The sequence below is a fragment of the Notamacropus eugenii genome, chromosome 1, assembly GCF_028372415.1.
Source record: "Notamacropus eugenii isolate mMacEug1 chromosome 1, mMacEug1.pri_v2, whole genome shotgun sequence".
NCBI lineage: Eukaryota > Metazoa > Chordata > Mammalia > Diprotodontia > Macropodidae > Notamacropus > Notamacropus eugenii.
This window is the reverse complement of record NC_092872.1, coordinates 550,692,362-550,709,894: the sequence shown is the minus strand read 5'-3', so window position 1 is coordinate 550,709,894 and position 17,533 is coordinate 550,692,362. Positions and strand designations below refer to the sequence as shown.

Below are 17,533 nucleotides of genomic sequence, written 5' to 3'. Positions count from 1 at the left end.
AAAAGAGAATTAACAGCTTGATAAAAGAAGTACAAAACCTTACTGCAGAAAATAACATCTTAAAAATTAGAACTGGTCAAATGGAATTTAATGACTCCATGAAAAATCAAGAAATAACAAAGCAAAGTAAAAGACTGAAAAAAATAGAAGAAAAGATGAAATATCCGACAGGAAAACAACCTACCTGGAAAACAGATCAAAGAGAGATAATTTACACATCATTGAAAGCTATGAACAAGATACTTGGAATTAAAGAATTCACCACTGGAAGGGAGGTGAGAGATCATGATTCAGTGCTTTCATTTTAATATATATATATATATTCATCAATCACAAAGCATTTACAAAGCACTTACTATATGCCAGGTGCTGTTCTAGAAGGTAAGGATACAATGACAAAAATAAAACAGTTCCTGCCCTCAAGAAGCTCACATTTTATCAAAGAAGACAACATGAATTTACAAATACATACACAGTAAATTGAGGGAAGAAAACAAAATAAGCAGCTAAGGAAATCAGGAAAAGTTTCATGTAGACAGTGGCCATTAAAAGTGATCTATGCAGAGATAATAATTGATCTCAATGGATAACAGATGTCAAGAGAAGGATCTGGAATATACCCACAGTTAGGGAATGTACCTGAATTTAATTCCAAAGGAAATTAAAAGTAAAATTTTTAAAGATCACAATGTTTTAAACACAACTCAATGCTTATAATCCTAGAAAATTCATGAGCTATAGCTTTTATTATAAATATTTCAATGTTTACTTACCTTCATAAAACCTTCACTTTTCAACTTGTGCAGTTTGGTGGCAGCTTTATGGAGACGTTTACGCTGAGAATTTAGGATAGAGTCTAGAACTTTCCACCAAGTACGACAATTTAAGATGAAAGCCAAACCAACAATAGATGCAATTGATATAAGAATAGCATTCACTGTCATATGTTTTTGATCAACTCTAAATATAGCAAGGAGGGTGATTCCAGCAATAATACATCCCAAGATGAAAATGAAGATGACAAAAGATGGGAGACAGCAAGTTTTCTTCCACTTTTTTTTCCCTGTAACACATAAAAAGTTTTTGCCATTATTTATGCTTCTAAAGTCTAGATAACTTAATTCAATAGTCAATGTACAATATCAAATTATTAGGATGCAAGATGACATTTAAAATAAATAAAATAATAAATGAAAAAACAAATAATAAATAAACAATAAAATAAATAAAATAAGGAATTTAAAATGTGTAAAAAGAAATGAACAAAACTATTATGTTAAAATACATAAATAGAGAAATATAAAAGTTCTACCCTGGGTATCTTCAGTCTTGAATACTCGAAAAAGTCTTGTGGCCAAGAAACCAAATTCCCTTTCACAAGCATCAGAAAGAGTTGCAATCATCTCAGCCAATGAAGTTTCTCCACCCACACTAGAGAGTCTATTGTAATCTGTAAATAAAAACCTTCCAAAAAAAATAAAACATATTTTGTCATTATTTGAATAAAATTCAAATTATAAGTCTTGTAAACTATTTGGATTACTCATTGACTTTCAATTAATCTTTTTTCTAAATAAAAAGATAAAAATATCTTTACATTTTCAAACAGTCAAGGAACATGAATTAGTTCTGATAAATTCTAATTTAAAAAAAATTTTTTTATCCAATGAGAAGAAAAAGATCACAAAATATTCAGTATGAAAGGGGGCCTTAGGGTCCATTTTGCCCAATTCTTTTATCTTACTAAAAAAAGTGAAGCTCAGAGAGGTCACATGGCCAATAAGTGAAGACCTGACAACTGTCCATGGAATCGGTTAGGAGTAGTAAAACTAGTTGGAAACAATCTTCTAATTAATGGGAGGGAAGGAAGACATCACCTTCTTAGCACACCTCAATGGACAATGGCTACAAGACAATACAAAAGCCAAAGCAGTCAAATTGTTTTAAATAGATACCATGTATAAACATATAATATATACATACATATATGTATATATAAAAGATACGTATGTATATGCTGATATATCATATAGGAACTATAACTTTGACTTCATTGATGTAGGGAACTCTCAAGTGATGAAACACCCTTTTTATAGTCTTTATAGAGAGTTGCCTAGAGTACTGAGAGGTAATGGCTTGCTTAGGGCTTCATAGCCAAGAACAGCTAGGTGGCAAAGCGGATAGAGTGCTGGGCCTGGGGGAAATGCATAAATACTATACGACCTACATACTATTACCAAAGTAATATTCCTTTAGAGAAATACAACCATAAAACTCCTTTATTCATGCAACTCCAGGGGCTTTCAATGACCTCTAGGATCAAATGTAAACTGCATATTTAACTTTCAAAGCCCTAGAGAACTTATCCTTTTAACCTCACTGGACATTACTCTCCCTTTCTATATTCCGTGATTTTACAATCCAGTCAAACTAACTGCTTTTTTCTTTGATCACTGTACATCTCCTATTTCCAGGCCTTTGAACTGGCCACCCCAACACACCAGGAATGCATTCCCTCCTATACCTCAGAGTCCCTCTCTTCCTTTAAGATGCATAAAAAGGTTTCCATTGTTTAGTTTTTTCAGTCATGTACGGCTCTTTATAACCTCATTTGGAGTTTTCTTGGCATAGATATTAGAGCAACTTGCCATTTCCTTCTCCAGCTCATCTATAGGTGAGGAAACTGAGGCAAAGAGGGTTAAGTGACTTGCACTGGGTTAAACAGCTTGTAAACGTCTAAGGTCACAGTTGATCTCAGGTCTTCCTGACTCCAGGCCCAGCACTCTATCCGCTACATGCACCTAGCTGCCCATAAAAAGGCTTATGTGGACCTTATCAACAAATAAAAATTTTTTAACTTCATAAGTTTAATAAAGGTCTTTTTTTTTTTTACTTCACATTCATTCCTGGATATAGGCACCTCACCCTTCCCTCTAGAAATGAACTATACATTTCAACAAAGATAAACAGTTAAACCAAAAATAAAAACTGATACAATGACTAAGTCTGACAATGTATTCAACATTCTCTTCTCATGATTCCCATATCTCTCCATTTAGATAAAGAAATTGTGCTTTACTGGTTGTTCTTCAGGACTAGACTGATTATCATACTTACTTAGTTACTTTTATTTTTATTATTCTTTTCAAGTACACTATTATGGAAATTGTGTTTATTGTTCTTCTGGTTCTTTTGATTTTACTTTGCATCAGATCCAAACAAACATTCCAAAATTTCTATAAATTCCTCATATTCAGCCACTAATCAATAAACATATATTAAGCACCTACTATTACATGCCAGGCACTGTGGTAAGTGCTGGGGATAACAAGAAAGGCAAAAGACAGTTCTTATCCTCAAGGAGTTCAAAGTCAAAGAGACAACATACAAACAACTATGTGCAAGCTAGATAGCTGACTAGTAAGAAAGAAAACCAGGTACACCTACACACACACACACACACACACACACACACACACACACACACACACACACACACACACACAGAGTATAAATTGGATATAATCAACAGAGAAAAAGCATTAGAATTAAGACTGATCAGGAAAGAATTCCTGAAGAAAGTAGAGTTTTAGTTGTGTTTGAATCCACAAGGCAGACAGATATTAGAAAGGAGAGCATTTTGGGGATGGGGAGGAAATTAATTTCTTAATGCACAAGAGTGTCCTATATATTCATGTACTACAGTTTGTTCTGTCATTCCTCTAACAGGCATCTACTCGGTTTTGGGTTGACACAAATGCTATAAATGTTATATCATATACTGGGGGTTTATTTCTGTTTCTTTTTATTTCCTTATAGTAAAATAAGGAATATGATCACTATGTCAAAGAACATGAACAGTAGAATTTTTTTTCACATAATTTCAAACTGATCAACACTATAATGAGCCCAGTCCCAATTGCCTATTATCTGTCCTCTACATAGCCCCTTTTATTCCCTCAGTTTCAGTGTATCCAAGAATCTGAGACCAGGTTTCCATATGAAAAAGTAAGTGAATCTTTCTAAAGTTCTTTATGTAATCAAAGTGTAATGAGCTGCCTTGGCAAAAGCGGATTGGGAAGTGAGTTCTGTTCACTGGTTATCTTCAAGCAAAGGCTGAGTTGATATGTTGATGTGTTGGTCATCTTGCAGTAAATATTGCATTTGTGGCATGAGTTGTTGGTCTGGATGGCCTCTCAAGTGCCTGCAGCTCTAGAGTTATGGTGATATGATCCTAAGTAGTCACTCTGCCAATCAGAGAAACCAATTCCACTGCCTCCTGAAGCCTCTCACTCTGCCTTCAGATAGCTAATGATGGAGAACATGTTTTTCCTGACATCATGGCTTAATCTGCCTTCTTGCAACCTTTCCTTATTGTTCTTTGATCTATGCTCCAAAGCCGAAAGGAACATAAAATGGATAAAATTTCATAGTAAATAATACTTTGAAACTGCACAATAAATTTAAGAAAATAAAAAAATTTTTAAAAAATTACTCATAATATAGTTTCTGTTACGAGTGCAGCTGATTTTCTGAGAAGACTAAGGCATCATTGCCTCTGAGTTTCTAAAATACAATTATGAATAAAAAATTTTTATCAATTTACTATTAAGCTTAATTAGGAAATACCTACAAACAAATAACACATTACATCTTTCATGGCAACAAATTATTAACAAATTTAGCTATTAAACCACCAAAGAAAACCTCTGAAATTATATGTTCCATAGAATTTTGTACATATCAAAAAATTAACATGACCAGAAGAGAAATTTTTCCTTAATCCATTAAATTTTTACTTTTGACTGAACATAGCACAGTATTTTCCAAGAAAGAAATGAGAAACAAAAATCATTCAGCTCACCTGACAGGTAAGGCTTTTGTAGTTTGCTCTGGCAATTCAGGGGGGTTTACAAACATCAGTTTGAGGAGGAGTTCCAAGTAGCCAATATGTCTTGCCAACCTAGTGCTTACGACCCAGGCCCAATTCCAACTTTCCCCTTCCCTTCGACCACCAAAATAAATTACAGCTGAAATGCAAAAATAAACCCGATGAAATCATTTTAGGTAATCCACTTCACATTAGTCTCCCTAAGGAATAAAATTCAAGTGTCAGCTTTCATTCAGTGACTCACAAATGAATTATGTACTATGTCAGTTTTAAATTTATTGCCAACTTCCCCATACCCAGTGCCATAATCCTAAGCCATCCAATTATACTACCCAGCACCCACCTCTCACTAATGTACATTTACGGTCTCTAGACTAATTTAATATTAGCCTATGGAAAACAATTAGAAAAACAAATCTATGGTTGATAAAGTAGCGGAATACATAAATAGTTCTTTTCTTGCAAATGAAGATAACACTCGGATGAGGGATTAGGGATTGTTTTTATTACCCTTGTTTCAGGAAAAATACAGTGATGCTCCCCTAAACTAAAGGAATTATTCAATTCTGCAACTAGAAAAATATAGTTAACATAATTTATTTAAATAAAGTCTAGTGGAAGCAATATGTAACTAAAGTTTTCTTATAACAATGTCTGGAAAAAGAATTTTACATAATAGATTTTAAAAGCTGCTGAAACCAATTAGAATTCATCTTTTTTCCAGGTCAGTTAGTATGGTAAAAAGAATTAGTAGGCAAGTATATGTAATTTATTTGGTTAAACTTTTCCACTCACTATATGTTAACTTCCAGCAACAGCAATTTTAACTTTCATTAAAAGAAAACAAAATGTCAATATATTAAGTAAAACAATGAAATATGACATATTTATCAATGTGTGAAAAGCATGAAAGCAAAGACTTACTAAAGAATATATACAGAAGTGCCAAGAAGCTTAAAGCCACAGCTATTCCAAGTTTCAAATCCACGGTAAAAGCAAGCAATAAACCCAATCCTCCACAAAGTAACAATGTAAGAAATACTATAAGCCATGAGAACTGGAAAAGAGGTTCAATTTGTTGTCCAGCAAAAGTCTTCATCTCATCTGAAAGAGAAATAGGATAAAACTCGTAAGAATAGAAATGAGAAGATACAAAATCATTTTAAGATCTAATATTTTCAAAACCTGCAAAACACTTTCAAAAAAATCAGAACAAGCAAGAGCACTTTAGTAATTTTTAATGTCTCATTCTACATAACATTTTTTTTGAAGAAATTTACAACAAAATAATTTGTTCATAAAAACTCATGATGTGATAACTTTTTGAAAAATCACCTTGAACACAGATATAAACCCACCAATAAGATTTCCCACTTCCCCAAGGTGAGCACACAATTCCATATAAGCACTCTTGCCTATTTCAAAATCAAGTATGTCTACATCTGTCTCAACAGGAGAGAGAACTCCGAACAAGACTGATTCACTTCTGGTTGCAGAGGTAAAGCATTATTTGTCACTTTGACATGGCTAATGAAGATGCCTGATGAACAAATCAAGGACATTTGGGGGCAATGAATGCTGAATACTTGTTAGTCAACTTATTTGACTTAATGAGGATGGAAGATTAAATCTCAGCATTTCAAGACATTGTGACTGGTTCAGGCTACTGTGTGTGAGCTGTGCATGTAACAAAAAACAGAGACTTAAGAGCAAACTGGAAAACTGGGGAAGGGGAAGGGAAGGCTAGGAACACCATGTACAACTAGGTGCAAATGCTCTCTCACTCACATATACAACTGCACAGGATTTCCCTGCCCATGGCAATGAGATATAGTGGTGGGACCTCTTATCCAAGTGGCTGCAGAAGCCAGTGGAATCATATGATAAAATCTCTTAAATAGAGGAGGGATCTTGGATTCGAGTGTAGAGAGGCAGGGACCTGATCTCTCAAACTCAGGGATGGTATTCTGTTGTTGAGAAGGAAACAATGTCATTAGATAGTTTCAGAATTCAAGCCTTCTGGAGGAATGTCAAGAGTTCTTGGACTGAGGATCACACGTTTGGCACTACAGCTTGAGGATCAAGAAAGGACTGAACCTTGATATAGAGAAGCAAAAACTTGGACTTTGTCATCTGCTACTACCACAAATTACTCTACTAGTACAATTCAGATGGGAAAGAGGCTGCTTCTTTAACAGACCTAGGTTCACCTCCTTCTGGAGTGAAGTTCAAGTTCTTAGGACCATATAGCTACAGGTCTTTATAGATGGTTAGGGTGAAAGGCAAGGACCACTAGAATGTTGGGAGTGAAAAAAAAGTTAAGTACAACCCTTTCAGGTAAGGCTAAAGGCCTGGATAGGTCACTAGGGTGAAAGCAAACAATGGAAAGGAGAAAATAATTTTACTGACTGTTTATAGGCCATTGTCAATCTTTTATGTGCTTTTCTATTTTCTGTGAAGTAAAAAAATGTTGTCTTGTGCCTACTATGCTTTGTTGCCTTGTACGGTTGCATGCAAGCTAAGACTCTTTTAACCACTCTAGTTGGTAAACACCTAGACACAAGCTGTATTTTGAGGTTTCAAAATAAACTCCAGATGGGGACAAAATAAGCTAAAGCCAGTCATTCAATTAACATTTATTAAGTAATTACTATTTATTGTCAGACACACAGCACTAAACACTGGAAATACAAAAAAGGGTCAAAAAAAAAAAAAAGGCAGTCCTCACTCTTAGGTGATATGATTTGAGCCCAGTCCCCTAGAGACTGAACTTCATCCAGGTAAGGCCAGGGCTTGAAGTGCCACAACAGGGATTATATCATGCTTTACAAAATCCTACATATAATGCTTTTCTTTAAAAATATTTTTAATGATAATCTAAAAACTTACAAGAAATTCTTAGAAATGTGCTCTTTAGATATATGCATATAAAAATTATTTCAATCACTTTACCTTCTAATTTCTTGAGCAAAAAAGATTTCCCACTTCCCCACTGGGCATACAATCCCACACAAATGGGGGGTTGCATGGTTGGTTCACTAAGAATATCAGCCAGAGCACTGCTATACAAGTCATAACCAAGCATATCTCCATCGGCATCAGTAGGAGACAAGTGTCCTGTAAATTAAAAATATCACACAATTGTATTAAAAGATGATTTTACTTATATCATTTGAAAGTAATACGAAATAGTATTACTTTTTTGGATTCATATAATCAAGGAAAACAAAAAAAATTACCTTTCAAATAAAGAATGTAAATAGCCTTCAAGAAAATTAAAAATTAAATCTGAGTAAATGTGTGCCAAAATAAGAAACTAAATAGAAGGACTTTTAGAACTTTTATACCTTGAATTGTTTTCTGGATCTATTAGAAATATTAATAAATTGTGTTTAAAGCTTCCCAATATATATAAAAAGTCACATATGAACACTTACTTTATAATGTTCATTTTTTCCCATGTTAAAACCTTGCATATTTAATATTTCACAGACTATCTATTTCAATTATGTGACAATGTAAAAGTAGTTCAGGAATTTTTGTTCCACAGATATAATACAGGTAGATTAGATCAATTAAAAAAATAAATGCATACACTCATACACACACAAACACACATTCCTTGAAACAGCTGATTACTTTACACTTTCAAAAAGGAAATGTATTTCATTAAAGAAAAATAAACTCACTCAGACATAAAGTACTTACTGGCTCCAAATATTTGAGTTAAAATACTTTTCTGATGGCTACAGTCAATGTTGTATGGTGTCTCTCCTGCTTTATTTGGCCTATAAAGCAGTCGTCCATCTTTTGGATTTCTTAAAAGAAGTTCTGCTAACTTCCGGCTTCTGCCACGAATGGCAATATGGAGAGGAGTATCTCCTTTCTATAAAATCATGAGAAATATTTGGTTTTTCATATATTTATACAAAATAAAATCTCCCAAATTCAAACTAAGTAAGAGACAGCCTAGTTAGTTAAAAGTATCATTATCTTTTTCATCTACACTTACTATTCTAGGTCACAATCTCCCACCCCCTAAACTTCCTTCCCTTTAATCTCTTTCCCTATCTGGCATATCAGAACTGTTCCTGGTAACAATAAAAAAACAAAAACAGTAAAGAAAATCCAACTAAAGCCAAGTACAGTCTTTGGAATTACAGAGACTCTATTACTATTTTTTTCTTTCAATTTACACCGTTTTAGTCATTATGTATTTTGTTTCCTTGGGTCTGCTTACATAGTGTTACACCAGCTGATAGGTCTTCCTGTGTTTTTCTGAATTCCTCATATTCACTGCTTCTTATATTCCATTACATTGATATAAAAAAATTTATTTAACCCTTCACTAATCAAAAAGACTGCACTTTCTTTCCAAGGCTTCACTACCACAACCAATTGTTAATTCCTGGATAATTCTAACCTGGTCATAAAGAAATATCTTTGATTATGCTGTTGCAGTGTTTTCACTATGATTTTTTAAAAACTGTTGTGTCAGTATCTATTAGTGAAGTTCAATATGTCTCTCTGCTTAGCCTTGTCTGGTTTAGTTATTAGGAACATATCTGTCTCATAAAAGATACTCTGTTGAGTACTTTCTTGTCAGTGAGAATGAGCTGGACATCATGAGAATTAATCTCTCTTTAAATATTTGGTTAGATCCTCCTCTAAAACTGTCTACAAAAGAATTTCCTTTTTTTATCATTTCCCTTATAGTGTGCCTAATTTCATTTTCTGAGATTGCTAAACTTTCAATGCCAATTGCCAACTTGTTTTATTCCAACTCTATTTTTTCTCTAATTCCATTCCTGGAAAATCTAGCAATGCTGTACCAAAGTCTAGAAAATGTTAACTAGATCTACTACAGATTAATGTTATCTAACCTTAAAAAGGCTTAAACTGCTATTTGGAAATTCTTTAAATCATCTCTTAATTCAATCACACATCAGTTCTTTCAAACTTTCTCAATATTTCTCGAATGATTCTAACCTACATCCCTTATCATCATTAGAGGAACTCATCTCCTATTTTATTGAAATTATCTGGCAAAAGTTCTTTATATTCTTTCCATTCCATCTATCACTGTACATTTCCCCTATCCATTCAATAATATCTCTAATTTTATCTACTTTAATCTTTCCCTCCTTTTTAAGAGAAAAAAGTTTTCTTTCCATCTGTTCACTGGTTTTCATCTTTTCTAATTTTTCTCCAGACCCTTACTCTTTCTTGCTCTTTCTCTGTGTTATGGGATACATTTCTTTCATTCTCTACTGGTCCCTTTCCCTACAAATTATTTAACCCCAATTGCCTCATGCTGGGTTATCTCCAGTCATCCTGATGAATCCGGTCACTGGATTCAGATAGCTCTGGAGGAGAAGTGAGGCTGATGACCTGCACAGCCCTCCCTCCCTCAAAACAAAGTCAAGTGCAAGTCATGCCATTATTTCTCTGATGGCATGTTCTTCTTCAGCAGCAAAGGGCAAACACACACAAATTATTTAAGTCTCTCCTGTCATTTAAAAATTTTTTCTTCATTCTCTTCAGCTATTCCCAAAACTTTCCTTCTTTTCACTGACAGATTTCTCAAAAAACAGGCCCAAAAGAACCAAAAATAATATCTAAAGAACAAGGTTTAGGATTTTGTGGGTTTTGTTTGTTAGTTTGGCAGGAATTCCCTGCCAGGGAATCACTATCAATCAATAAATACTAATTAAATGCCTGCCACGTGCCAACAACTACAGTAAGCATTAGAGATACAAAGACAAAAAAGTATAAATAGACGGGTCTACAAAATCTCAAAGAAGAGTCAGTGAAAGAAGTAGGAAGGGAACTAGAATACAATTCCAGGGAAGTCAACTGCTGCAAGAAACAGTAGAGGACAAAGGATTGAGGAAACAGTATCTGAGGACCAAGAAGTACTTGGTCTCAATTTCTGCAATTAACATCCAAAGTTTGAGAGCTCATGCTCAGATTACTACAAATAGCCTCCCAAATGAATTCCATGTTTCCACAAAAAAGTACTGCTATGAATATTTTGGTATATATGTAACCTTTACTTTTGTTCTTGACCTCTTTAGGACATATGCCTAGCAGTGGGTTCTCTGGGTCAAACAGCTCCCACACTCTATGGCCACCACTTTGATAACATCTCTTGTCCCCTCAAAAAACCAATGTCTACCAAATAAATTCTAAATTCAATTCCTTGGTATTCAAATTCTGTCACAATCCGGTCCAAATCTACTTTTACAGACTTATTAAATGGTATTTCCTGATACAGATCCAATTCTTTAGCGCAATTTAGACTGCCTTTACTACTCCTTTTACATACATGGTGCTTTCATACCTTTCTCATGTTGTCCATTTTGAATGGAATACAAATGGCCATGCCCTGATTCATCTTTCCCCGATCATTATCTAAACTAATCCACGTCCAAGACCAAGTTCAAATGCCTTCTCTGATTTTCCTAAATAAAAGTAATGCCTCTGAATATTTAAAATCTTAATCTCTACATTCATATGTCATTTATTACATACTTCTTTCTACTGCAGATATTGTTACAACTATTGCCTCCTACTTTTAAGTCACTAAGGGTGAGGACCACCAATCAATCCATAACCCTTTACTAAGCACTTACTATTTGCAAGGCACCATGCACCATCTTAACACTGGGAATACAAATACAAAGAACAAAACAATTCCTATTCTTAAAAAGTAGTTTAAATACAGGATAGTTTGGGAGGAAGAGCATTAGAAGCTGTGGGATCAGGAAAGGAATCTTCATTCAGAAGATGGTGTTTAAAATGCATTTTAAAGGAGGAAAGGAAATCTGAGGTAGAGGCAAGGAGTGACAAATACATGTCACAAAAGTGGTGAGTAAATATTTATTGAAAAAACTAACATTCAAATGAATTGTACAATTAATCAAGTATTTATTGAGAGCTTGCTATTTTCTCTGTATACCATTTTGTTGTCTGGGTTGTTTTTCAGTTGTATCTGACTCTTCGTGATCCCTTTTGGGGTTTGCTTAGCAAAGATACTGGAATATTTTGTCATATTCTTCTCCAGCTCGTTTAACAAACAAGGAAACAGGCAAACAGGGTTCAGTGACTTGCCCAGGATCACACAGCTAGTAAGTGTCCAAGGTCAACTTTGAACTCAAGAAGGGAGCCTTCCTGATTCCAGGCCCAGCATTCTATCCACTGTGCCACCTAGCCTCCCCTCTCAAAATACAAAGTAACACACAAAATGTTACTTTATTCAAGTCCCTAGGGAATAACTTTAATAAATAGCTAACAGTTCAAATTGATACATGACTTTTTCACAATTAAAATGTTCAAGTGTTCTCTGATTGCAAGTTATTAAATGTAATACATATATTAAATGTATTAATATTAAATATATTCATACAAATTTATCTTAATTATAGAAATTTATACAAACATAAATAATATTAAATATATTTAAAATATTGAATATGTTAAACGTAATACATATATCCTCCACTAATGTACCACTTCAATGCCTTTTCACAATCTGGAGACTGTCTTGGGTTCCTGAAGGCTATTCCAACGAAAGACAAACTCCACAGGTCCTACACTAAGTTGGAAAAGGTTCGAAAAGTAGTCCAACAATGGACTATTACAACTAATATAAAAATATTCAAACAGATTGTTTATCACACTAGTCCTTATTTTGACAAAACATACTAATACCAACTGAAAAGACAATTTTGCAATCATACATATAACCACTCTAACTACCTCTTCTCTCCACCAAAACAGACCTTAACACTCATGAGCCTGAATGGACAAAACCAGTCAAACCAAGCACTGTCATCCAAAATATTACCTCTATGAAGAAATTACCGGTATTTGTTTGTGGGGGTTTCCCCCCTTTTTTTACCTTATCTACAGCAGACACCTTAGCTCCTTTATCTAGCAGAAGTTCAACCACTTCAATATTTCTCATCTTCGTGGCCTTTATGAGTGGTGTTTCACCATCCTAGAGACAAAAATGTTTTTATGTTTACTAACCTAAAAACTTTAATTAACAATGGTATTTTAAAAAACAAATTACACTAAAGTGCTAAAGTGTAAATTTAAATAATTTACAAATCCTAAAAACACATGGAGATATAACTAGTTAACAGAGTTCAGTTTAAGATGGTCTCATGTTAAAAATTTGCTTTAAAAGTTTTTCTTCACCTAAGTTGCAAGAAATTAATTTTATATTAATATTACAATAATTTATGATATAATCGTTATAAAATTATATATAATATATAATTATAAATAATAATACATAATATGTTATATATAATTATATACCATATAATTATATATAATTATATAATAAATATAATTTATTATATAATATAAAGTATTATAATACTATATTGTTATATTAATATTGCTAAAATGTACTTTAAGTTACCAACTAGACACAATAAAATACAAATTAGAAAAATACTGCAGATCAGAACTGTATCCTAACAGCCTGGATACTTTCCACAAAGTTACTTTCCAACATTCAAATATATCTATATCCATATTGATGGAGGCATTCCCTATAATAATATCAATACCAGTATACTTTCTCATTCTGTGCAACTCTTAACCACTTACTCCCATGATATTAACCATAATTTACTGTGGATAAATTAGGACTATCTTCACTAGAATAGTATATGCTTGAAGATTTTATATAAAGAGAACTCTACAAAAAAAAAATGAACTTTTTAAATGATATGATGAGACCAAGGGAACTAAATAAATATTCCTGTTCTATTTGAATTTATATTAAGCTAATGCACATACCTTTGAGCATATTTCAGTATCTGGATTGCACTGCAGGATATCTCTCACCATTGCTGCATTGCCTTTTTCAACAGCCCAATACAAAGCAGTCTTATTATCCTATAAAATAAGAAGGTATTTTAATACAAAACATAAAGTAAAAAGTGGTATTGTGGGGATATAAAATATCATTGATAACATTCATGGCAGAAATAATAACTATTCACTTTAAGGTATGCAATGCATATGTCATTTTGGGTCTAACAATCCTATAAGGTAGGTACCAGAGTTGTCATTTTATAGACAAGAAAACTCAAGTAAAGAAAGATTAAGTAATTTATTCACAGTCACACAGCTACTAAATATTGGCCTATCTCCATCCCATCTTCTCCAGAAAAATGTTCCTACTCCCTTCTCCACTGTTCCTCATCTTAAATCTCTCCTAGTTGCTTTTCTACTGCCTACAATCATGCCCATGACTGCCCCATCCTTAAACAACCCTCACTTGATCTACCTAATCCCACTCACTGCCATCCTGTATCTCTCCCTGCTTTGGCAGCCACATTCCCTGAAAAAAGGCTGTCAAAAGCGCCTCCACAACTTCTCACTCTTTTTAAAGCTTCTATAAGTTGGTTTCTAAATTCATTATTTAACTGCAACTCTTTCCAAAGTTACCAATAATCCCTTAATTGCCAAATCAAATAAGCATTAGCACAGTGCTTAGCACATAGGTGCTTAATAAATACTTACTAACTGATTTAATGGCCTATTCTCAATCCTGGTAGTCTCTGAACTTGCGCAGCAATTGAGTCTACTGACCCTGCTCTTTCTGGATCCTCTCCTCTCTGGGTTTCTGTGACAATGCTGTCTCCTAGTTCTTTTCCTATCTGTGAGAAGGCTTCTTCACAGCCTCCTTTGTTGGTTCTTCAGTCATACCAAACCCACTAACTGTGGGTGATGTACAAGGTTCAGTGCCAGAACCTTTATCTTTTTCTTCAATACTATTTTACTTGATGATATCATCAGCTCCAAAGGGTTCAAATATCTAAAGTCAGATTGATTTTCATATCCACATATGCAGCCTTAGTCTCTCTGCTAAGCTACACGTAAGGCTGCCTCTTGGATATCTAAACTGGACGTACACTGGACATCTCAAACACAACATATCTCAATGTCTCTCTGCCCCCAAACCTCTCCATTTCCTAACTTCTTTACTACTGCTGAGGGCACCACCATCCTCCCATTCACCCAGACTTCTGACACTCCCTATTTTAACTCACTCCACACAGCCAATCCACTGTCAATTCTTATCATTACTACCATCACAATGCCATTTTTATATGTCCCCTTCTCTCCCATGGTAGAATGACAGCTTAGGCCCTTAACACTTGTCATTTAAACTACCAGAATAATCTTTTAATTGTTCTTCCTATATCAAGTCTATTTCCACTCCAATCCTTTCATTGTGCTGCCAAAAAAATTTTTCAAAACATAATATAAGGCTCAGCCTGCTGAATGAGTTCCAGAATGTCCCTGTTACCTCAAGGATCAAAGGGAAATTTCTACATTTTACAATTAAAGTTCCTCCTAACGACTCCTTCCTACATTTTTAGTCTTCTAACACTTTCCTCCAGCCATACTGGTCTACTTACTATTCATAACACAAAATGTTTAATCTCGCATCTCTGTGACTTTGTACCAGCTGTCCCCCATGCCTACAATGCTTCATATCTACCACTGCAAAGTTTGCTTGGTTTCCTTTAAGGCTCAGTTCAAACCCTACCTTCTGTAAGAGGCCTATCCTGGGTCCTCGAATTGCTAGTGCTTTCCTCTCTAACATTACTTTCCACCTACTCTGTAATTACCTTGCATTTTTCATATTATCTCCCCCATTCAACTGTTTGTTCCTTCAGGGTAGGGACTGGGTTGGGTTTTTTTTTTTTCATTTTTATTTTTTGGGGGTGGGGTAGCTTTTTTGCCTTTCTTTGTATCCCCATCCCCTAGCACAATACACAGTACATAGTAAACTTTTAATAAATGCTTGTTGACTGGTTGGATTAAGAGGTCTCCAGTCACCTTGGAGGTAGTAGCTGCATTACAGTGGTGACTACACAAGCTTGACTGCAAAGGATTAGAATTAATAAGAAGTGATAGATTTAATAGAATTAACATTAAATAGATTTAATAGAAGTAATAAGAAGTGATAAGAAATGGAAGGAACTAGTATAGGATACTCTGAGAATTCAGCAGGGAAAAGAAAGGAAGATTTAAGACAAAAGCTTGAGGGTTTGGAAGGGTCAAATAAAGGTTTTCTAAGAATAGGGGATATATAAGCATGTTTGCAGGCAACAGAAAAAGTTAGTCAATAAGTAGAATCTAAAGATAAAAGACTGAATGATCAGTGGAGCAAGATCCTAAAAGAGATAGAAAGGAGACAACTGTAGTGATTAGAACGAGCAAGGAGAATGGCAACTTTTTATCCTAAGAAAAAATCCTACAAGCTAAGAAAAGTAATACTACTTCACACAGCATGGAGCAGTGGATAAAAGGCTGGGGTTAAAGCCAAGAAGACCTGGGTTCAAAACCTGCTTCTGATACATGTTGCCCGTATGACCCTCAGTAAGTTGCTTAATTTTCAGTAAGTTCAATGAACAACTCTCTATTAACTGAAGAGAAGATCTGCACTAGCAAAGAATACTCCCTCAGCTGGGAATTCCCTATCACAATGAAATTATAAGTCTAGTCCTCACTCTTATCCCTGATTCATAGGATTTTTTCCAAAGGAATTCTAGAATAACAAAAGTATATAAAACCTACTAGGTTTACAAGTTAATGTTTTTGGGTTTTAAGATCGTAGATGTTTGCTAAAACATGTCATTTATATTCCAACTAAAAATAATGTAGTTGTACTTACGTGTCCTCTAATATCTATGTCAGCATATTTGTGTAAGAGGGCTCGAACAATTTCAACATGACTACCCCTGACAGCACCGATTAGTACGGTGTCCCCACTCTGAAAAACAATAAATTGATGATGAGAAAGGATGAACTTAGATTTGAAATTTAATAAAACATCATATTTTCTTAAAAATCTGATTTGGAGCAAAGCATATATCCTTAGTACTTCAAAAGATTTAGAAATCTGTTGGGACTAGGTACTACCCCTGCCAATGTAGACTGCAACTCCTCCATATCTCAGAAGAAAGTTTTGTGACATGCTGTGATCAGAAGTTTACCACCTGGTGAATAACCTTCTCATAAGCCTCTCTAAATTTAATAAGGCTGGTTCCAGAATGCACCCATACCAAGCTTTTTCACTTTGGAAGAACATGCTAAAGTTTGTTTCTTGCTGGGCTAGCTTTTGAAACTAGAGTAACTGCTTGTGCAACAATGAAGCATCATAGTATAACATTAGGGAAAGGCAAACTATCATTACTGATACAGCTGCCAGTACATACAACATAAATTTGGAAATTATAACTATGTTGGAATAATGATTCAGCAATAAGTGCAAAAAGAAAGGTAATGGTCAATGTGAAATCTAGAAAAAGGATTTAGACAATAATACCCTGCCAGCATGTCTCAGTCCCATCCAAGGGGTAATGTTTATTCCCTTACCCTCCTCTATAATCATACAATATAGAAGGATAATTTCTTAGAAGGCCAATGAAAAGGTTAATGAAAATACTCCTTATATGGTTATATGATCACACGGTCATATGGTTATATGACTCCCTTTGCCCCTGTAACTATTTTCAAAATGTAAATTCTGCTCATTAACTTGGTTCTCCCAACTATCCTGGTACTAAGAAGAGAATAAATACCCTGAAGAGAAATAGGTATTTG

The 17,533-nt window shown here is 34.3% G+C and overlaps 1 protein-coding gene across 9 annotated transcripts in view; it reads right to left on the bottom strand.

The window, feature by feature from the left end:
• Positions 1–17,533, bottom strand: part of KIDINS220 (kinase D interacting substrate 220) — a 212,213-nt gene that overhangs the window by 147,334 nt on the left and 47,346 nt on the right. For all 9 annotated transcript variants that reach the window (XR_011972476.1, XR_011972477.1, XR_011972478.1 and 6 more), the window contains exons 9-17: positions 16,602–16,700; positions 13,709–13,807; positions 12,795–12,893; positions 8,600–8,777; positions 7,844–8,008; positions 5,816–5,995; positions 4,865–5,030; positions 1,313–1,464; positions 774–1,063 (exon numbers count right to left, since the gene is read on the bottom strand). Coding sequence is in view for 6 of the 9 variants with exons in the window: in XM_072634281.1 (XP_072490382.1) it covers positions 774–1,063; positions 1,313–1,464; positions 4,865–5,030; positions 5,816–5,995; positions 7,844–8,008; positions 8,600–8,777; positions 12,795–12,893; positions 13,709–13,807; positions 16,602–16,700 (1,428 nt within the window). In the remaining 3 variants the exon portion in view is untranslated. The remainder of the gene's footprint in view (positions 1–773; positions 1,064–1,312; positions 1,465–4,864; positions 5,031–5,815; positions 5,996–7,843; positions 8,009–8,599; positions 8,778–12,794; positions 12,894–13,708; positions 13,808–16,601; positions 16,701–17,533) is intronic.